The 23,362-nt window shown below is 36.8% G+C and overlaps 2 protein-coding genes and 1 pseudogene across 3 annotated transcripts in view; 2 read left to right on the top strand and 1 right to left on the bottom strand.

The window, feature by feature from the left end:
* Positions 1-18,446, top strand: part of Regnase-1 (zinc finger CCCH-type containing protein regnase 1) — a 23,901-nt gene extending 5,455 nt beyond the window's left edge. For both annotated transcript variants that reach the window (XM_028175852.2, XM_028175853.2), the window contains exons 2-4: positions 8,605-8,781; positions 9,532-9,764; positions 15,749-18,446. In XM_028175852.2, the coding sequence (XP_028031653.2) occupies positions 8,605-8,781; positions 9,532-9,764; positions 15,749-16,862 (1,524 nt within the window). In that variant the 3' untranslated portion in view covers positions 16,863-18,446. The remainder of the gene's footprint in view (positions 1-8,604; positions 8,782-9,531; positions 9,765-15,748) is intronic.
* On the top strand, positions 11,126-12,079 carry LOC149503297 (uncharacterized; annotated as a pseudogene).
* On the bottom strand, positions 17,708-23,362 carry LOC114244144 (uncharacterized). The gene is made up of 4 exons (XM_028175864.2): positions 23,034-23,362; positions 22,799-22,938; positions 20,308-20,451; positions 17,708-19,033 (listed from the first exon to the last, which is right to left on the bottom strand). Exons 2-4 carry the CDS (start codon positions 22,894-22,896, stop codon positions 18,436-18,438), a joined length of 840 nt encoding a protein of 279 aa, XP_028031665.2. The 5' UTR covers positions 22,897-22,938; positions 23,034-23,362; the 3' UTR covers positions 17,708-18,435.

Raw genomic sequence — 23,362 nt, 5'->3', positions numbered from 1 at the left:
TTATTTCGGTTTATTTTTTGTATAAATAAATCGACTCACGGCTCACCTAAAGTTCGGCGGCTATCAGAGCTTAAAGGTACTACGATGTGAACGCCGTTTTTTCTATAGAGATAAAAGATTAGTGTCTCAGTAGAACGGTTCTCCTATTTTTTTATTAAATTTCATGTCATGTTTCTTTGCTTTGTGGGACAAGCAAGCGGGATAGTGAAATTCTACCTATAGAATTAGACATGAAAATAGCGCCACTTCAGACGGTGTCAAGTACAGAAATATTATCGTTAAGATCCTCTTTCCCTACCACCTATTCATTGGTAGCCTAGGAGGCTATACCAGCTACGCCCGGACGGGTAGGTGAGCTCACGCGCTCAATCTGAGAGAATTTCCCAACACTAGCCCTAGCAAGAGAATTTACTACCGGATCGGAATCGCGACCCACTGAGAAAATCCAGCGAGAAATTCAGTGGGCTATGTCTTTGGGTTAGTTCGCTTGTCGAACTCTTCGTCGTGAGCAACGAGAACGTTGTCCGGTGCTTGAGAGACTTAAAAGCAAGTTCAGATGATCTTGCACTTTCAGCAAGTTCAGATGAAGTTCGGTAGGCTTGGCTGCCTACCGAAGGCTGTGAAGTCCATGGGCGACGATAACCACTCACCATCAGGTGGGCCGTAAGCTCGTCTACCTACAAGGACAATAAAAAAAAAAAAAAACACGTAACTATTTATGAAATCAAAGCCATAAAACACAATAAATAGTTTTATTTATTTTTAAATTGAAGTTATCGAGCTATGTAAACTTGATTACGATTTGAAATCGAATATCTGGGAATACCATTTACAACTACGTTAAACTATCGTTAGCTACGTTTTGTTTATGCCTCAACGTGAAATCTATCAGATTGATTCTAAAACAATTTTTTTTTGTCCGTTGTCTCGTAAGAAAACATTTGTATAAATAAATAAGCCGCTCGACAACCTTCTAATGTTAGTCGAAACGTATCGGTGCTGTATCCGGAATGATTGCGAACCTCTGATGTAATAATAGTAATAATAAATGTCAGTAGGTAGGTAGGATAGGCTTTGCGCAAAATACTATTCAAAACTCATTCGTATTATAAAAGACTAGCTGTACCCCCCGTCCGCTTCGCTGGGCATTTAAAATTAACATTACTATTTCTCACCTCCACAAAGATTCTCATCATTAACGCCCCTGCAACTGGTGTAGGTAGTCCAACACTCATATAAATATTAGCCAATCCATTAAGTACATGTATTTTCTACATGAATACCAAGTTTCAAATCAATCGGATGAATGGTTCGGTAGTTATAACGGAACATCCGTAAAAACCACTGTAGATTTATATATTAAGTATAGATTAAAAGACGCGAACAATTTGTCATATTAAAAAAAAAATGTTCAGACCACCGTTGTTATAGCGAGACAGATAGAAAATTCGATATATTCTTAGTATCCAAAATTGCTGATAACCTTTTCATCAATAATTATCTTCGTTTGATTACGAATGGCTATTTAACTTACATTGTCCACGATAGTATTAATATACATATATATTAAAATACGTTCTTTTTAAACAAATTACGATCGGGTATGAAATGTTGGCTGTTGGCTGCTGTTTGCATGAGTGTACCAGACTCACCACAAACCGGGAGGAGTGGAGATTGCTCGTGAGGCGCATAACATCCACAGCAATGATACTAAATGAAGACCACGACAGCTCTGACAAGAGTGATACGACAAAGGAAATTGAAATGTTGTATTTGCTAAGGAATTGTTTAGTGGAACACCATGAATAGTTGATACGCAAAACTATTTATAACCTGGCATAGGTGTCGTTAAAGGTGACTTCGATATACACCGGAGGCTGAGCATCAACCAGCGTTCCCCGAGTGTTATACCAGCGTACTGCGATCGTTAATTGGTATTACCTACCCATATTACATCATACAACCAAATCAGACACCCATATTACAACAAACGAGTCCATTCTAAGGCAGCTAAATATCCGAAAAAGGCTCTCTTCCATCTGCCGGGAACATGTTATGAGCTTCTTCGGACACATCATGCGGTCTCCCAGACATGAATTAGAGAAGCTCATAATTGCGGGTCGCATAGAGGGCAAGTGCGCCGTCGGCAGAACACCAGCCAGATGGTCAGATCTAGTAAGAGAAGCATTTAGTGGTAGTATGTACTATGCGGTCCATGCCACCCATGATCGAACACAGTGGAAGAATGTCACATGTGGTCGCGATCCTCAGTAGTGAGGAAATGACATAGAAAAGAAGAAGACCCATATTACTACTATCATACCTATATCTGTCACGAAGCAGTCATGCTTTCCAGTAGTCAAGATTAGGACAAGCGTCGCGCCAAAAATTGGCCTCAAAGTGACGGCACTTAAACTGCGATTTTTATGGACTCCGGTAACCATTACATCAGGCGGGCCGTGAGCCTCTCCATCCATCCACGTAATAAAGCAAAATAAAAACGTTTTTAAATATTTAAAAAATCGTCTGCGTGTGAACTTTTGAATTTACATAAACAATACTCGCACACAAATATCTTCTAATTAATGTGATCCTGTGTTGTAGTCAGATAAATTGTTGACGTCATTATCCGACTCTTAACGGAATATGACGACGCGGTCGCAGTAATTAATTGCAAACGAAAAAAAAAACGTCAATCCGTTCAAAGATATATTTATTATTCAAACGTTAGAAAGAAACATGTTTTTTTTTAAATTAAAACTTTAAACTTGACTTTGTATTTATATTGTTATAGACAGTACATGGCATAGAACATTTAATTTTACTGGTGGTCCCGCAGTAGTCGAAATTCATCTATAATTGAAATTATAATTTTTTACAATATTATGATTCTATTGTCAAAGAATATAAAACTTCTATTTAAAACAAAGATTTCGCCAAGACTACACTTTAGACAAAAATTAATATTATGACAAACAGTATTTAATCTATTCTCAATTTAACCACAGACTATATAAGCAATAAGAAAAGTTTGACAATAAACAAATAGTATGCATGAGTTTGTACATGGCAGTGTGTGTAATGTTTTGTTTTTTATTGATTTAATGTATTTTTACACATTATTTAAAAAAATATTAACATTTTGCGCTCCTTCTCTATATTCTCTATAAGTGTGGGAAATTTCATACTCCTCCGTCCGCGCAATTTTCGTAAAATGGAGTACAAAGTTTTTGCTTCCCGTATTAATTTAATTTTATAAATATATATCTAATAACAATATCGATTTCTTTTTTAATATTGTGCGTTATTATTTTCCATCCGCATTTTTTGTGAGAGATTAAGAGTCATATATTAACGATCTAAGTAGCAAACAGATACACACCAAGCTATCAAGTTCAGATGACGCAAAAAATATTAATCAAAATGAAAAGGATATTATATAAGGATTTATAGTACACAACATAATTATGTTTCAGTTCGAATGTAAGGTTGGAACGTAGATTAATGTACACTTTACCCTATTATCGAGGCGGTATTGTTATGGCAACGCGTAATCAGTTTGCACTTAATATGAATGCTCATGTGATCGTACATGTGTATTATGTGTGTCGCGTGCTCGCATCCTGTTCGATTGTGACGACACACATCGTACGAGGTGGCGCGTTCCGACGTAGCCAGAACTCTCCCACCGTATTGGTCGTTCTTATCTCTACAACGGACCACTGATAGAATTTCTCCTACACAAAACGGAACTAATTGTACTCATTCATCGGCAGCCAACGTTATCGCGGCAAGATATGATTCGGCGCGTGAAACGGCGATATGAAAGCTTCACGGCACGGACAACTTGAAAGTTGGCTTTAGATTTTAATAATAGTAAAAAAATCCGAGAACAAAGAAGTTTGTCTTAGTTGTGGTAATAGCTAGTAATAGCGATATCTAAAAAAAACATGTCCCTTAAAACTAAACTAACAACAGAATACGATAATAATTATTATTGTTTAGTAAACTATAAAGCATCAATCAATCAATTTAAACTGAAGTTTCGATAACCTTTATGTAAATATAGTACTTTATAACCGTTGCCCTTTATTAGCGTTCAAGTAATAAATTTGATTAATGATCTAATTGACGTCATCCTTATCAATTATAATTATCGTACATTTGCATAATAATTGTTTAATCTAAACAAAGTAATGCATCTTAACATTAAAAGCATACCGGAGGACCTTAATTAATTCGTTCGACACACCTCTTGAATTGAAAACCAAATGTAATTACCATTTGAATCGGATAACTCACTAAATATTCAATTCAAACTAGAACCGCTACAAAATGTAGGTAGGCTGACATTAGGTGCAGTAGACCTAATATATTATTTGGGTTAGGTATTACTGTCAAATGCCCTATGTATTTATTTACTAATTTATTTATTACGCTTCACGTAAAATTTACATTGGCGGATTTAATGCCTAAGGCATTCTTTACCAGTCAACCATGCAGAGTAAATAGTGGTAGTTGAAATACAATTTATATTAAATTACAAATATATATACATATTAACACAAACACATATTCATACATATAATAGTTTATACAGTATTAAAAGGAATATATTAATAAATTCACTTAACAAATAAATTCATGAAGATTCCGTTATATTCCGATTTTATAACTATTTCATATAGTTTATATTTAATTCACATATCCACCCAGTCATCGTTCTCGTCGAACCCGTCGCTTGCGACAAAGGGCTCGACGAGTAAATTAACCCTCAGACACAGCCCACTGAGTTTCTCGCCGGATCTTCTCAGTGGGTCGCGTTTCCGATCCGGTGATAGATTCTGCGAAGCACGGCTCTTGCTAGGGTTCGTGTTAGCAACGTCGTCAGGTTTGAGCCCCGTGAGCTCACCTACTAGTTAAAGTTACGCTGATATAGCCTCTCCAGGCTCTCAGCTTAGGTAGGAAAAAAAAGGAGAAAAAACATATCCACTGCTTTTCCATTTCTCCACAATATTAAATCTTGTATGCTAGTTAGTTTGACTTAAGTTTCTTAAGTCGAACGGAATTGTATAACATCTGCGTTTCTCTTTACTCGCTTCCCATACATAAATATATAATTTAAGGTCCTATAACTAACATAATGTAAAAAGCATGATTTTTAAAATCAATAATAATATATGTAGGTAGTTTAAAAACAAAACAAAAAAAGCTTGAACTTCAACCCGAAATAAAAACTAAATTTTATTATATTGATATTGATCAAGATATTAGAGCGAAGTTATAAAATAATTGTATTGTGTGCAAATCTTCAAGTTAATCAGACATCTTGAATTCGATCAAAATAAGCTTTAGGTATCTATATATTAATACGCGAAGCAAAAACTTTGTACCCCTTTGTAAGAAAATTGTGCGAACGGAGCAGTTGAAATTTCCCACAATTCCAGTGAATATAGAGAAGTAGTGCAGAATGCTAATTTATTTTTAAACTATGCATAAAAAATACATTAAATCAATAAAAAAAAAATTACACACACTACCCTGTATTTGACACAACACATATATACATACACTCTTTGTATATTGTTAAACTTTTGTTATTGTTTTAAAGTCTGTGGTCAAATTGAGAATAGATTAATGTTGTTTGTAATATTATTTGTCTATAGTATAGTCTTAGTGAAATATGTGATTATAGGAGTATAATGAAAGCGTCCTAAAAACAGTTAACCGCGAAAACTTACCTGTATTGGAAATAGCAAACGTTGTAAAATAATAATTTGTGAAAGTAAACCAGTAAGTAAGTAAGTAAGTTGACTTTGGTTTAGTGTAACAATAAATTTTAGAGCGAAAGAAAATTAAAAAAGGTACTTAAGAAAGAAACGTATAAGATTCCTTTGCAATACTTTCATAGATTCAAAAAAAAAGAGAAACAATTCTATTGAATAGTTTGCAGATAATCGCATGACCTTCATTAGATTTAGTGGCTCATGAATAATCTATTTAGAATGTTTTTCTGTAGCTTTGGCTTTGAAAACAAGAAACAATATCTTGTAATTACTGTTCCAAATACAATGACGCATTGTGTCGTACCATTTTTTTTATTGGAACACAACGAGATGATCGGAAAAAAAGTAAAAAAAAAACGTAAACAAACTTTTGGCCCGCGTAAATTAACGTTGCTAAAATAAAGCGGGATAATCCATTGGGTTTTTTGTTTTGTATGAAACGTTTGCTAATCGTCATGAGGAAATAGACGCTACAACGATTTTCTACATAGTAATTCTTCGAAAGGTACCTACGTTGGCTCTCTCTATCGCGGCGCGAAGAAAAATAAATAGCTCTAAGAAGTTGACATGATAAACCTTGCATTATATAAGAACAAAATATCAAATAATACGGAACATGATCTGTTGAATATATTATTTAGTTTTAAAATTTTAATACGTATCAAATAAATTAATAGATTGAAAATTAAATTTTGGATAACGAACTTGACGCCGCGCCATCCATTCAAAATTTGCATCTCAACTAAATCCGTGTCACTTTAAACCTGCAATAGGTTGTTCAGTATACTTTTAGAAAGTCGTATCCGGCTTTACGTGAAGGCAGGTCGCTTCCGTGCGACATTAACCGGATGTTGGCTCCCAGCGGAGGCCTACTAAACTTTAACATCCAACATTACGAATTCATTTGGATATAATATTATACGAAACGAAAAGAACCTGTTTGTTTTACCGCACATGTTATTATTATTGAGAAGCTATTATTCGCGATGACATCCAACGTGTATATTTAAAATGCATGTAAACGTTTTTAATAATTAACAATTTCCGTCATCGTTTTGATGTTTCGTATTGATTTTATCTTTATATTAATACGTGAAGCAAAAACTTTGTATCCCTTTTTACGACTATTGCGCGGACGGAGGAGTATGAAATTTTCCACACTTATAGAGAATATAGAGAAGAAGTTCACAATGCTATTTTTTTTGTAAAATAATGCATAAAAGATACATTACATTAATAAAGAAAACATTACACACACTACCGTGTATTTGACACACACCCACGCATGCATACTATTCGTTTATTGTCAAACTTTTCTTATTGCTTAAGTCTGTGGTCAAATTGAGAGTAGAATAAATATTGTTTGTCTTTCTTAATATTTGTCTAAGGTGTAGATTATAGAAATATAAATAGTCTTTGACAATAGAATCATATTAGTGTACGGACTTATAATTGTAATTAATTATAGTCGAATTTCGACTACCGTGGGACCACTAGTTTTCATTAATCTACAATAACACGTTCGTGCAAAGTGAAACTGTCCGAAATGAATCTCAATTTAGAACTACATTATCCGCCAACTAGGTCTCAATGCGGATCTCGTTCGACAATGACTAATTAATAAAATACGTTTAATTCAAGTAAACCCTCTAAACAGTTAACGTGGCCTTTTAGTTTAATAAAAACTCGAGAATCGCTTTTGGTGTATTCGTAGTATAATGAATTACAACCGGTACAAGGATGGACGTTGCGCACACGTTGAAGGTCAATGATCATCTGTAGATCCGCTTCGGCGCCCTCATGACCCTGTCGTGTGCCGGGTTTGGTACTGTATTAAAAAAAAAATTGCGCTTATTGATCGATAATCGTAGGTTTTGAATAGGTTTTTTTTTATGGCGCTCGTAGGCAGCGAGGTTTTGGATGTGCGTCCTAAGTTTATCTAATAAGATTTTTTTTGTTGTAAAATTCCTAAGATAGCCTTTTATAGAATTAGGTTCATTTTTATTTAATTAATGCTCTGGCAAATCCCAATTACCTATCTACTGACCAGTTAAATAAATAAACAATCCAGTACATACATATTATATAATAATGTTACATGCTAAATCTGGTATATTCAAAAGTAATAGTAGTAAGACTCTAAATTAATAAAAAATACACATTTATGATTTTAAATACAGACGATTTATTTTGTCGTGCTTTTTATACATTATGCAATTTACGTCGTTTCGAATAACTTTCCATAAATATGTTATTTTCTTACCAAAAACATCTAAACGACCTTCTATATACAATCAAAATTTTTAAAATACGGTCAAGATTAACACAGTTTTATTGTTATGATATAGGAGTCGTCGTGGCCTAACGGATAAGACGTCCGGTGCATTCGTATTGACCGATGCAACGGTGTTCGAATCTCAGGCGGATACCAATTTTTCTAATGAAATACGTACTCAACAAATTTAATGTTCACGAATGATTTCCACGGTGAAGGAATAACATCGTGTAATAAAAATGAAACCCGCAAAATTATAATTTGTGTAATTACTGGTGGTACGTCTCGTGAGTCCCCGCGGGTGGGTGCCACCACCCTGCCTATTTCTGCCGTGAAGCAGTAATGCGTTTCAGTTTGAAGGGTAGGGCAGCCGTTGTAACTATACCGAGACCTTAGAATTTATATCTCAAGGTGGGTGGCGCATTTACGTTGTAGATGTCTATGGGCTCCAGTAACCAATTAACACCAGGTGGTCTGTGAGCTCGTCCACCCATCCAAGCAATAAAAAAAAACAAAAATCTAATAACGCACTATTTTAATCAGAAATATGTGGAGTCATCTTTGGGATGGGCCGGCGAACGCGCCGAGGACTCTAGCTATGATTCCGAATGCGAAGAAGACAGTGCGCATCGTGCCGCCTCTCGCACCCCTTCCGACACACTCGCCGCGGAGTTCGCTGAATACGTCACCGTCACGCCTTCGGTACCACAACCAAACCAGGTGAGTTTTGGACAACAGTAAAATTTAAAGCCTAGAGTTTGTCATCTGTCGGTAGGCAGCGGCTTAGCTCTGCTCCTGGCATTGCTGAAGTTCATGGGCGACGGTAACCACTCACCATCAGGTGGGCGGTATGCTCGTCTGCCTACAAGCGTAATATTTTTTTTTTAAATTAAATACACTTGTGTCGGATTCGAAGCGGTCTTTGAAGCCCACAGACAAACTACAAAGTAGATGCCACCAACCAATATGGTACAGAAGTTTGTAAACTTAGGCTAAATATACTTTAATTGCGGAGTTTCAAGGCTAAGAAATTGTGAAATCGTGGAAGTCAGCGGGATTAGATTTAGCTGATAAAATGCGTTCCTAAATATATAAAAAAATGCATTGCATTTATCTTCGAACGGAAAAAAATTATATTTGTTATGGTAGTTGAACTTAGTATTTTTACTAGAGAGTAGAGCTTAGGTCATGTAGTGTTTTAAGTACCAGCGTGCAAGCTGTTCATCTGCAATCTTAATGCAGTTTTTACGTTACAACCAGTGTGCTTAGTGTGGGTTTTTAACTTTCTCGATAGCGTAAAAGTTAACCCAATTTTGTATGCAGTTGGAACAGCGCCCCTAGCGGCAAACGTAGGTAAACGATCCCGTTCCATACAAATATGAGCTAACTTTCACACTATCGAGAACGTTAGAAAACTCGCACTAAGTACAATGATGAACAATGAATTCAAAATGAAATGTCCATTTTCAGGCTAAAATCGAATTTGCCGTGAAACTGGGTTATTCGGAACGTCTGGCAAGGATAGCACTGCAGCGCTTGGGTCAAGACCCTCCTCGAAATGAGCTTCTGGCGGAGCTCATAAGACTTGCAGCGCAGCAACCCCCCCGCGCGCCCTCGCCTCCCCCTCCCGCTGAGGTTGACCCGACACCTGAAAGGTCGCCGCTCCGGCAAATCGTCATTGACGGCAGCAACGTCGCTATGAGGTAATCAATATTTTTAATTACGTTAAAGTTTGTCAGTTATCACATACGCCCTTCGAGATTTTAATTACAATCTGTAACCGTCTCATGTACTGGCAACACTGGTGAACTGGCTAGTGTAACCCAGATACAACGAAATGTGTGCAGAGCCATTTTGATTCGAATTCATAATTTATTGATTTTGAAACGAATATTGAATATGTATTATCTTTTTTATTTGATTTTTTTTTGTTAATTTTAAGTATGTTTCAATGATACTATGTACACACACATATGGACTTGTTGTTGTTGTCTGAAATAAAATAAATCATTCATTATTCATCATTCATTTAGTTTACTATATTTAATACATTTTTTTTAGTAAAACGATTTTCAATACGAGCCCACAAATCGCAGTTCTTACATGCATAAGTTTTTATTTATTTATGAATAGTTTATCTACCTACATTTAAAACAGTAACTCAACTCAATCATATCTTCGACTCAAACGGAGATTTATGAATTATATTTACATCTATACATACAAGAAATTAAATATTCCGTTTTTGATCATTAATATATTAATATCATCATTATAATTAATCAAATAAATCTTTAAAGAATATTGACGTCGAGGTAAAAACTTGATTTCGTTGATTCTTTGATAAATTGACAATGAAACTACAGGATATAAAATTGAATAATAAGTGGTATCTATGCTGGCAAACATAGACAAATTCATACACAATTGAATGTTTGTATGGAGTTGAGTTACTGCTTTGATTTATCGTGTACAAGTTGATATTAACGTCCGCGTCGATCTGACGAATCGATCAGCTGAACCCAATAAAACAAACAATTTTTCTTCTTAAAGTTAATAATGTTGCAATAAGGTTTATTTATAAAATCCTTGTTTATGGGTTTCTCGACTGTGTCGTATTTATGTTACGTATTAAGAATCTTATAAATTTGTTGCAAAGGTTTGCTTTTACACAAGATTAATGTGTATTAATACACACTCACACACATGGGCGTTCTTAAACGAAGAGAATTATATTTAGGAAATCTTTGTGTATAGGAACAGAAGTGAAAAGTTCAGTTTTTATTAAACTTGCAACACTGACAAGGCGATAAATGCTCATTAAAAAAAAAACCTTGCACCTCTTTTTTACATTAATAAAAAAATTAACATTTTTTTCGTGAGGGTAGTCTAAGTGACAATACTAAAAAATTTGTGTTCTAAGATTTATTTTAATTTAAATATAATACAGCTTATATTGTTATGATTTATTGATACCAGGTTGATCACTGACCTCTAATACTCTCATTTCAACAATTATTTCTCCTCTGAACTCACTCAAACTAAAAACTTAATTATCATCACCATGGATATTTACTCCAAACAATTTGCACAACTGGAAGACTTGTCTACAACACTGAATTTAAGAATGGCACAACACGAAGAAGATTTGAAGAATGCAGCTACCACAGATCTCCCACATAAAACCATAGCGAGTTTATCCCGTGAGTTTGCTGAATTTAAATCGTTTGTGTGTAATGCACTAACTGCTTTGAAAACTCAAACCGAGTTGCTTACTTTGGGCTTGGACAGACACGAAATGATGTCTCGTCGAAAAGTACTGTTGCTTCATGGGGTCAACAATAAAATAAAGACCCTTCAGCTACTGTTTTGGATATTTTAAAAGGTCCCATGAAATTGAGTCATATTATTTCAACTGACATAGTAACTTGTCATCATCTTGGAGCTAATAAAAGCAAGCCTCGTCCAGTTTTAATAAGGTTCAAATGCCATAGCCATCGAAGTGAAGTTTGGAAGAATAAGGTGTTGCTGAAGGGTTCTGGTTTAACGTTGTCTGAATTCTTGACGAAGTCCCGCCATGATGCGTTTCTGGGTGCTCGCAAACACTTTGGCCTTAAGCAGTGCTGGACATCAGAAGGCAAGATAGTAATCCAGCTGTCTGATAAAACACGTCGGAAGATAGAGACTGTCGCTGAGCTCTGTCTGTTGATAAATCAGTACCCTGTGGCACCAGCGCCTGGTGATGAGTCTGCTGAAGCCGTGAAAACCACAAAGTTGCAGGTCAAGAATACGTCGGACAAGAGGATCCGTAAACCGCCTAAATAATAATGTTTCACTTTATTTATTTTATGGAAAGTATAGCATAATATTTATTTTTAATTATTTTACTTCGTTATAATTCTTTGATGTATTCCATACTCATTTTTATGTCTATCTTTCTGTTTTACTTGTTTGGCGTTTGTTAATTTTGATATATAAATTAATTTAGTTTGTGTTTGTTGGTTAGACTTAGTTATGTATAATCATGTATTTCAACATACATTGCTAAGACTTTGACAAGTTTGACACAATGACATGTTTTGGTATGCTACCTACCTCCTTTACAATAGAACTTTGGCTCTGTGGCTTTTGGCCATCAATTTTAGTTGTAGGTATACCAAATCACTGATGATTTAAAATAATTGTTTTTAATTTGTTGTTCTTGGAGGTTAGTTTGATAATATTATATTTTGTATTTTTAGAAGTTATTAAGGATTTTAGGTGTAATTTTAATTTTTTTGTTTTCGTTAGTCTTTGTTTATTATTTTATTGGTATTATTGTTTTTTATTACTTATTTAAAGCATTTCATGTACAGTGACACTGATGATAATTTTTTGTCATGTTCTTCTTCTGTTTCTTCTGATAGAAGCTTTGCTAGTGCGTTTGATAATGATGATTCCACTCATCTACGCGATCAACTTGCTTATTCCCTTTCGTCTTCTTCTAAATGTTTCAACGTCGTTCACATCAATGCTCAAAGTGTTCACGCACATTTTCCTGATCTGTTATCTTCCTTTGACTCAGACCATGTTCACGCTGTGCTTATCTCTGAGACTTTTCTTAAGCCTTCACTCCCATCCTCGCAATATGCACTCCCCGGATACAAACTTTTGCGAAATGACAGGACGGGTCGCGGATGTGGTGGTGTTGCAATCTACCTCCGTGCTGATCTGAAGCATGCAGTCATTGATCAGTCACCAAGCGAATATACTCAATCTGCTGAGCACCTCTTTATAGAGGTAGCTATCCAGCACACCAAGATACTTCTCGGTGTTTTTTATAGTCCTTCAAGTCACATTGATTATTTCTCATCTTTTGAAAGTATGTTAGAAAATGTATGTTCTATATATGACCATGTCTTGATCCTTGGAGACTTCAACACTTGCCTGATCAGGGATGACGCACGGTCTCAGCGATTCCTCTCTCTAGTCTCTTCTGTAAACATGCACCCTCTTCCCTTGGGGGCGACTCATCGTGCTCCTCACTCTACTCCTTCTCTTTTAGATCTCATTATTGTCTCTGACCCTTCCAAAGTTTCAACGCATGGACAGTTATCAGCTTCGTTCTCTTATCACGACCTTATTTACCTTTCTTACAAAGTTCGTTGTCCTCGACGCAAATCTAAATTTCTCCTTCTCCGCAGTTTCAAAGATATTGCTCTCGAGCGTTTGAGGATTGATGCTGGTAATCTGGACTGGTTGTCTGTTTACAATTGCAATGACATCGACAGTAAAGTTGCTGCCTTTAACAACCTACTATTAGATCTCTACAACAACCATGCACCTCTCAAGAGAATCAGGGTTAGGCACTTGCCTGCACCATGGCTCTCTGATGAAATTAAGTTGTTTATGAGTAGGCGCAATAAAGCAAAAATGAGGTATAGGAAGAACTCGTCTGAGGAAAACTGGGCAGTCTACAAAAAACTTCGCAACCGTTGCAGTCGCCTGTGTAGGGATGCAAAGAGACGCCACATTCACAATTCCGTAACTAATCTCGATACTACACAAGTATGGCGATTTCTCAAGTCTCTTGGTATCGGTAAGGCTGTTGAGGAGAATACCGTGATGGCGAATATTGACGCACTCAATGCGCATTTTGCCAAGCCTCCAGTCACGCTCGATGCCACCATCAAATCTTCTACTCTTAACCATCTCTCAAATCTTTCTAAGCCATTAAATACTTCTTTTTCCTTTACACCAATTGCTAAGCGGGATATTAAAAAATCCTTTCAATCCATTTCCACCAAGGCAGTAGGATGTGATAATCTGCAGCTTCAAATGTTCACACTTATCATGGAGGAAATTGCTCCTGTCCTTTGCCACATAATAAATTTTTCTCTTGAGTCCAGTTCCTTTCCGTCACTTTGGAAAAAGGCTCATGTCCTACCCTTGCCTAAAATTGCAAAACCTGCTTCTTTGTCCCATTACCGTCCCATCTCTATTCTTCCGATCTTTTCCAAAGTCCTCGAGAGCATTGTTCAGAAACAACTGTCTTTTTACCTCTCTTCGAATAACCTACTGAGTCCGTATCAATCTGGATTCCGTCCAGGTCACAGCACTGTCACCGCGTTGGTGAAAATCACCGATGATATTCGCTTGGCCATGGAGCGGAAATATTTTGGTTTTACTGGACTTTAGCAATGCTTTTAATTCAGTTGATTTTGACATTCTTCTCGGTACCCTATCCTCTCTTAATGTCTCGTCTTCGGTAATTCAGTGGTTTAATTCTTACCTCCGTGGACGCTCGCAGTCGGTTCGCTATGAAGAGTCTTTCTCTGAGTGGTGTGACCTCACTGCGGGTGTTCCACAGGGTGGCGTACTTTCTCCTCTCCTCTTCTCTGTGTTTATAAACACAATTTCTCAATCTTTATCTTCACACTTCCATCTCTATGCAGACGACTTGCAGCTATATCGTCATACGAGGGTTGCTGACGTTGGGGCTGCCATTTCGGCAATCAACGTGGATCTCTCTGCGATTTACAACTGGGCCAAGTCCTTTGGTCTTTTGGTGAATCCTTCGAAATCGCAAGCTCTCATTGTTGGTGGTAGGCATATGTGCGGCCTTCTCGATTACAGCTCGTTAGCGCCCATCCTCTACGACAACGTTCCGATAGCGTATTCGAAATATGTCAAAAATCTAGGTTTATACATCGACAGTCACCTCTCGTGGATTAATCACGTTTCCGAAGTAAGCAGAAAAACAGTTTACTCCTTTCAGTCTCTGAAACGCCTTCAAAAATTCTTGCCTCTTCGCACTAAAATTTATCTTGCCCAAACGCTTTTAATTCCTCTTCTCGATTATGCTGATATCTGTTTTCTAGATGCTTCTGAATTGCTTTTAGATAAACTCGAACGTCTGCAGAATTTGTGCATCCGCTTCATTTTTGGTCTCCGGAAGTATGACCATGTCTCTGATTTCCGGGCTGAGCTGGGGTGGCTGCCGATTAGGCGACGTCGAGATTGCCACATCCTCTCTTTTCTCTATTCTATTCTTCACAATCCTGATGCCCCTATCTATCTCCGTGAACGCTTTGAATATCTGATTCCTGACGGCAAAGTTAGTCGACAAGCTACTTCTCTTCTTTTAAAAACTCCCATACACAGCTCTAGTCGCTATAGTGGCTCTTTCACAATACAAGCAGTGCGATTATGGAATTCTCTCCCTCAACCTATTCGTGCTAGTTCCTCTCTAGAAGTTTTTAAGAGTCAAATGAAGAAACATTTCCTGTCACTTTAATCGTATTTAAGTTATTGTTTTATGTATTTTTATTTATATATATTTTTCATTTAATATTAGATAATTTTTTTTAATGCTTAGTTTAAAAATCATGCTTTAATAGCTCTTATATTGTACACTATTCCCCTCTTATACATCGTATTTCTCTCTGATAATGGTTTGCTGGAAGAAAACTCATGAATGAGTTAAGCTCGCCTTTGTACATAGTATTTAGACATTCTTTAAATCTGTTTTTATTGTATTTTCTTTTTGTGTACAATAAGTATAAATAAATAAATAAATAAAAGCTCAACTTAAAAATTGGTGTGTTTTTAATAAAAATATTTATAATTCAACAATAGCTAAATAGAAATCGTTCCTTATAATGCTCACCAAGGTTTCTAAATTAATATTTTTTTTGTTTTGTTCCAGCCACGGAAACAAGGAAGTTTTTTCTTGTCGCGGTATAGAAATATGCGTTGATTGGTTCCGAGCTCGCGGCCACAAAGAGATCATCGTGTTCGTACCCAAATGGCGTAAGGAAGCATCTCGGCCCGACAACCCCGTCGCCGACCGGGACGTGCTTGACCGGCTGGAGCGCGACCGCGTGCTCGTCTACACGCCCAGCAGGCTGCTCGGCGGCAAGCGTCTCGTGTGCTATGACGACCGATACGTACTGCGTCTGGCCGCGGACACAGACGGGATCGTCGTCTCCAACGACAATTACCGCGACCTCGCTGCAGAGAGCCCCGATTTTCGCCGGGTCGTCGAGGAACGTCTACTTATGTACTCATTTGTTAACGATCGGTTCATGCCCCCGGAAGACCCTCTTGGCCGAACGGGTCCGACGCTCGATGCCTTCCTCCGCATACCCCCCTCCCGCGTCGAACCTCCGCCCCTCTGCCCGTACGGCCGAAAATGCACCTACGGGAACAAATGCAAATTTTATCATCCGGAACGAGCAGGTCGACCGCATAAATCAGTCGCTGAAAAACTGAGCGAACGTGCCGCCAAGGCCTTGCGCGCTCGCGACTTGCACACGGTCAGCCTCCCGCCCGGCGGCCGCCCTTCCGACTCGAAGCGTCCACTCGCGCGAGCTCACTCCGCCGCTCCGCGCCTCGCCGACACGGCACTCGCTACGCACTTCGATCGCGCACAGCTGCAGCCGGCCGGGCCGTCGGTACCGTCTTCGTCCCCAGACTTCAACCCGCATCGCAAACTCGCCCGCCAGCTCACTCTGAATCCGGCGTGCGACCCGCGACTGCACGCGCTGGCGAGCCGCGTGGCCAGCGCGCCGGGGCAGGGGGGCGCGGCGTGCGGGGCGGCGGGGGCGGCGCGGCTGGCGGCGGGCGCGTCGGACGGCGCGTTGCAGCACTGGGACGCGCGGCGCCGTATGCACTTCCATTTATCCGCCATCTTCCCAGAGGCGCAGGTGGCGGAGGCGATGGCCGCATACCCGGAAGAGACGGACGCACAGAAGATGTGTGCAATTATTTTAGCGCGGTACCGGCCCAGCGAGGCGCCCCCGCCGCGGCCGCTGCGTTAGCCGTTGGGGTGTCGTACTTCGAATTGCCCCCGGTTTACTTCAAAATCGGGTCGCACGTTCGAGCTCGGTCACCAGTCGAGCCTTCGAAACGCCCACATAAGTTATAACGCAAGAGCTTAAAATTTCTTATAAAACAAAAAGCGTGGCCTGAAGTACTTTTCTCTTATAGCAGAAAATACAAACAGGCGCCTGTTACCGCTTACGATTTTAACATTCTGTTTCTAAAACATTGGCAACGTTCTTCTGAGAAGCGCGTTTTAGCTATTCACCAAATTGTTTAAAACAAAATGAATTTATATGAATGCTAAATCGTAAGTTTTCTTTGTTGTTCTTCATTATACACTTTGTAACACTACACTAACATATTGATTAACTATTAAAGATAAGTTTTTTTTTTTTTTTCCAGTGATAGGTGCACTTTATACTACTATGTAAGCATATGGGCACATTAAGAATTTGTAATTAAATAATTTTAAAGTTTATTGATACTGTGTATCATTTAGATTAGATTTGTTAATTTAGTTATAAATATTATTAACATTGTTAAATTTAACTAAGAACCTTTCATGTTTGGTTTATATTGAGGAATTTTATATTTATGTATGTTCTTTATACACAAGAATAGTCTTTAGGAAAATGTGATTTATATGTACATTGAAAATGTTTCTTGATATCAGAACAATTTCAGGTTGGACGTCCATTTTTCATATTTTGATAATGAATTTTTTGAGCATATAAGAGCTCATAGTCAACCGTTTATAGATGAACTATTTCATATTGAGATGTAAGCAATATCAGGAGAATTTCTGAATAAAAAAATGGTAAATAATAAAACACATCAGACATTTTCTCTCATCCTGAAAGCATATCATATAAAGTAAAAGCCCTTTATTCGCGTGGTATACTTTCCGTGAATATAGAATAGCGCGTTTACAAAGGATATTCGGTTGGATACCTAAATATTGGAATGTTTTATATCAATGTGTATGTACCGATTAGATCCGCGAATACAGAAATCTTTGGCCGCGAAATTGGAATTGGGTCCCATTTTTTTAATCTGCAAATAGTGAAAAAGCGAATAAGGAGATTTTACTGTATTGTGATTTATGTTATATTCTCTATTAGAATTGTAAGGAAAAATCGATGGCCAGCTATTAAGGACTATAAGTTATAGCTATAAAGACGACATTCATTTGTTTGATTTTAATAAAATTGAACTGTATCAAAACTTAAATGCAATGCATGGAAAGAAAATGTAAGATAAATATATCTACCCCACGTAATACTGCATACAATTAAGCATTCATTGTTTCAAAGATTTTTTAATTGTGAGCAGTGCTGCGTTAATTTTAACATTAATGTATTGTAAACTTACCGTAATCTCATATTGCGGAAAATGTTTCCCAGAGAAATGGTGAAATTTGTTTACAAATAGACTGGATGGTTAACAACTTTACGTTGTATGTAAAGTTACCATCTACCTATTAATCTTTACATTCATTGATGAATGTATAAGGATAAATGTCTTTTTGACATCATAGCTCATTTGTATTTTATAAATAAAAAATATGTGCTACATATCAATTTTTCGTTTATTTTTTGCCCTATTCGGATTGCTAGTTATTCTTTTTACAATCATTCTCATGTAATTAGTGCTCTCTTGTTTCTTTTTGCCGGTAAAATTTATGTAATCTTGTCCTGAAAACTCCATTTTCTTTTGTGTAATTACTTCATCAGGTATAAATACTCTGGAAGTTTTGTTAGTTCTATACAAATATGGATAAATTTCGACAGAGTTCACAGACTTAACGGGTTTTTCTTCTTGTGAGCAAACTTTCATTTCTACATCCACATTTATATGTTTATCTTCTGATTCCAATTGTAGATCATTTTTGTAGAATTGCGAAATTTCAATTATTATATTTTTGAGGTTATGCAGACTATCCGTTTTAATGGCTAAACAACTTGTGGGAATTCTAAAATACTGGAAACAAATTTTTTTCAAATTCGTCAAACAAACTATAGGGGTTCTTGTGTTAATGCATTCCTCAATGACTGGCTGTACAATTGCTCGGGGATTTACTAATGCTTCTATAATTACTGCAGAGCACTGACAATTCTTTAATGCTGCTTTAGTTGCTGCTGTGCCAAATATAAAACCGTCAACTATCCTGTAACAATTTCTATGTTTTATTATAATATATTTAGTACATTGGTGAGGGTACTTACTTGTTCTCCTTTTAATAATTTTTTTAATTCTTTTTTTATTGCTTACATGGTTAGACGAGCTCACAGCCCACCTGGTGTTAAGTGGTTACTGGAGCCCATAGACATCTACAACGTAAATGCGCCACCCACCTTAAGATATAAGTTCTAAAGTCTGTATGGTTACAAAGGCTGCCTTTAAATCGAAACACATTACTGCTTCACGGCAGAAACAGGCGGGGTGGTGGTACCTACCCGTGCGGGCTTACAAGAGGTCCTACCACCAGTAGTAACTATAAGTATTGCTAAGTGAGGGTTGTATAAAAACAGTGAACTGACTTGTTACTAGTTGTTACCCAACACATGTGCTTATGTTCATAATAATATAATAAAAAAAAAATATAGCACTAGTGAAATCACCTTGTTTTTGACTTGATGTTATGTAGCTACTGGAGCCCATTCACATTACAACATGAATGCCACCTTCCTGAGGCCTAAGTTTCAATTGTATAATATTATGACTGTCCCATCTTCCAAACTGGGGAGAAATACACACAGGGAGGTGGCACTTATTCATGTAGACTCAAAAGATACCCTAGAGTGAGAAATACCCAATATCTTAAGGTGAATGACTGCAGGTGTGATATGGCCTCTGATAAAATAACAAGTTTAAGGTACTTATAACTAAACAAAAATAAATGGACACTAGGAGTTTATGATTTTAATAATAACACCACACCTGCAGTCATTCATCTTAAGACAATGAGTTGAAATCTCAAATTCTATAATATAACCGCTGCCCAGTAATTTCTATCTAATATCCTCCATGCCTGCCCTAATAAATATCTTGAACACTAGCGATGGATAATGTGAGCCCAGTTTTGAACCGGGGATTTCATTAATACAAAAAAGTAATATTTTCGAGACAGAAAGGTAGGGTTGTACTTAAACTTATTATACTGCAACAAACTTTAACCTAGGGTCCAAATGTTTAGTCCAGGCAGGGGCAATATACACAGTTTGTATAGGCACCAACAACCACATAACATCATGTGACCCATGAACAATAAAAACTACGTAATACTTTTTTTTATTCCTAAGATGGGTTGTCAAGTTGCTAGCACCCTTGTATTCAAGCAGAACACTATACAAGGAAACCTTTATTTGAGAATAAATTTTAGTATTTTCAGTGAGGTGATTTAAAAATTGCATTAACAGAATAAGAAAATGGTATACTAACTTTATTGGTGGTGGTTTAGGTCTTGTTTCTTTAGGAATACATTTTAATTCATTCCAATGTACTTTTTTAAACACTGGTGTGTCAATTTCATATTCGCCTAGTGCCAATTCTAATTGTTTTCCATGTTCTTGAGACAATACAGGCCTGAAAAATAACTTAAACATTATATGTACAAACAATCTTCTTAATACTACTAATATTAATTTAAAATTAAATTACTTTTTAAATGAACCAATAAAGCTCCACCTTTTTTTGCCATAAATATACTAACAGTTCATTTTTCAGTTTTCTGTTACTTTTTTAATCCAAACAGATCTTTTGGTCTTGATTTAATAATTCGTTTTACTTCTATTTGATTTTGAATAAAATGTATTAGTTCTACATGGAATACCAAAAATAATCATTATTATTTTCTTGACAGGCATGTTGAGATAATGTGATATGTTAATCACACAAGATCAATATTGGATCAAACAAATTTTGGTTGTGTCTCTTCTTTAACTGAGAAGCTGGTGCAGTAGTTACCTGTTTTGACTATTGTGCAGGATTTGATTCCCATATCAGGAAAACATTCATGTGATAATAAGTTTGTTTTCTGCTTGTCTAGGTGTTTATTATCTATATAAGTATGTATGCAGTCTCTGGTACTTATAACACAGAAAATCCTAATTTAGAGCCTTATGATTGTGTGTGATTTGTTTCCAGTCATATATTACAATCACACCTGGATCACAACCACATGTGATTTTCCACCACAGTGTTTAGTTATAGGTGGCATAGACCACATTAGACATGCGTAGTTCCGGACCGAAATAGTTCCTGGAACTATGTCCTCATATGGAACTATATCATTCAATCCGAGTTGTCAAAATTAACATGTTCAGACAGTTCCATTTCCATTCCAAGTGTACTGTTATACAGGAACTACGAACGCGTTGAACATGACGGACATGCGGACATGATTAGAGCATAGGTAATAATAGGTATCGCGCGGCGCGGAGGCGTGGCGCGGCGAGTCCACCCGAATGAGTCCCGAAGCGACACGAGTCCACGTAAAGAGATAAGGCGAAATATGGCGCTAATACGAGGGAGTGAGATGGAGCGAGTGCATGCAACTGCGTGTGGAGTTCTTTCACATTACATTTTTATGAATATTGAAGTTATGTTCTACGACCTACGTGTTACAGTCGATAGTTGAATGAATTAAAATGTTTTGCTTATCATTTTGACCTTGACCATGCATCATTCTTACGAGCACTTAACCTTAAGTGTTTGTAGACCATTTCTTAGAGAATCATAATAAAAAATTAGAGAATTTTAAAACATTCACCACTTTCGCTAGTTTTGTTAGCTACATTACGTAATGAAAATAAAATATATTGTTATCTCGGTTATGGGAAAAAGGTTGTAAAGCTAAAACGAGCTCAATATGTTGTATATCAGAATAACGTGGTATTTTAATAGACAATTGATAGGTTATAGTTTCCGGTGCATCGTACAATACATTGAAAAATAATGAAAGTAGTAGACTAATTGAAATTATAACAAAGTGGAATAGTACATTAATAAATTATGAAACAAACTAACAATGAACCTAAAATTAAAAACCTTACAAAATAATAATTATAGTAATAATTGCCATCAGCGGCAATTTATTTTTATAGTGTTTTTAAAAAATTGTATTATAATACCTTTTTTGAAAAATATTGTGTAATTAATGATAATTTAATACGTGATTCGCTACACTACAAACAGCTACTAGACTTAACATGTCCGCGGAACTAAACGGCTACAAACAGCTACCAGACTTAATATGTCCGCGGAACTGAGCAGCTACAAACAGCTACTAGACTTAACATGTCCGCGGAATTAAACAGTTCCGCGGACATGTTTACTGGAACTAGTTCCGACACTCTAAAGAACGATGTCATGTTCAATCCTTTTCCGAACATGATTAGCGCACGTCTAGACCACATGGTTTGTACTACCAACACCTATTCTCCTTCCCTATGTCAGTAGTAAATACAGTTTATTACACAGGGTTAGGTTCTACGCACATTAGCTGTGTGTGTACTATTTGTAAAGTATAACTAGGTAGTCTAGTGCTCGGTGATTACTCTGCACGTCTTGCATAATCTGGTAGTATTTCCATTGATATATTCTCAATATAACAGAATTTCTGCTAATTTGACATTAGTAATAGCAGAAGTAAACGTGTAATGAATTGCATATACCTATATGAAATTGTTATAATAGTTCCAAATTTATAATAAATAATACGAGGGTTTGTAAATTCTCGGTCCTGTCGTAAAGTGGCGCTGAATAACTGATAAGTCAACGTTCAGAATCCTTAGGAGTCCAAAGGGTTATTAACGAACCTATAAATATAAGTGAATTTCAGTTTAGCTGAATACCATTGAACGAAATGATGACCACGACCACTCTGCCAAGAGTGCAAACGGCTGAGAGGAAGAAGAATACCTATACGTACCAATATATGGGATCAGGCCTACAGATTACATATTTCATAGCTTTCTTCAATTTTCCCTTATGAAGTTTTTTTTTGTTTGGTAGTGTTTCGGCTTCCATTATAATTTATACTATTGTTGTGGAGAGGTCAATAGTTAAAACCTGGTAATAGCAGTATTAGTAGTAATTAAAAATTAGGATGATCAACTTTTAGTTTTTAAGCAGAATTAAAAATTCAAATTTCAAAATAAACTAACCTCAATCTCTTGTTTTTTATTTCAGACAGGCGCAGGGAACTAAGCCCATACTTGAAACCAATTGAAACAAAGACTAGAATATTATAGCATTAATTTAATAATGATTAAAGTAATGCGTTTTGACAGTTAAACTTAAACCGAGTCGGCTATAAAGAGTAAGTATATAATCATGCATAAGCATGAACGTATTTTAAGACCGGCTGACTGCTTGCTTGGTAGCCAGAAGACTGTTGTCGCCTTTTACGAGACCCAAGGGCTTTTTAAATCGTCAACCCGAAAATTGTACATAAATATTCCCAAACTGTAAGTTTGAGCTCAGCCTCAGCCGG

This window comes from Bombyx mandarina, chromosome 03, assembly GCF_030267445.1.
Source record: "Bombyx mandarina strain Sakado chromosome 03, ASM3026744v2".
In the NCBI taxonomy this organism is placed as follows: Eukaryota; Metazoa; Arthropoda; class Insecta; order Lepidoptera; family Bombycidae; genus Bombyx; species Bombyx mandarina.
This window is presented reverse-complemented; position numbering and strand designations above follow the sequence as displayed.

Bases quoted from the DNA above. Each gene is read 5' to 3' on its own strand.
- LOC114244144 (XM_028175864.2), bottom strand. From the start codon at position 22,896: ATGGAAGCCGAAACACTACCAAACAAAAAAAAACTTCATAAGGGAAAA. The intron at 20,452-22,798 runs GTACGTATAGGT...GTTATTTTTCAG, and splicing joins AGGCCTGATCCCATATATTG to GCCTGTATTGTCTCAAGAAC. The intron at 19,034-20,307 runs GTTAGTATACCA...AAATTGTTACAG, and splicing joins CCTAAACCACCACCAATAAA to GATAGTTGACGGTTTTATAT.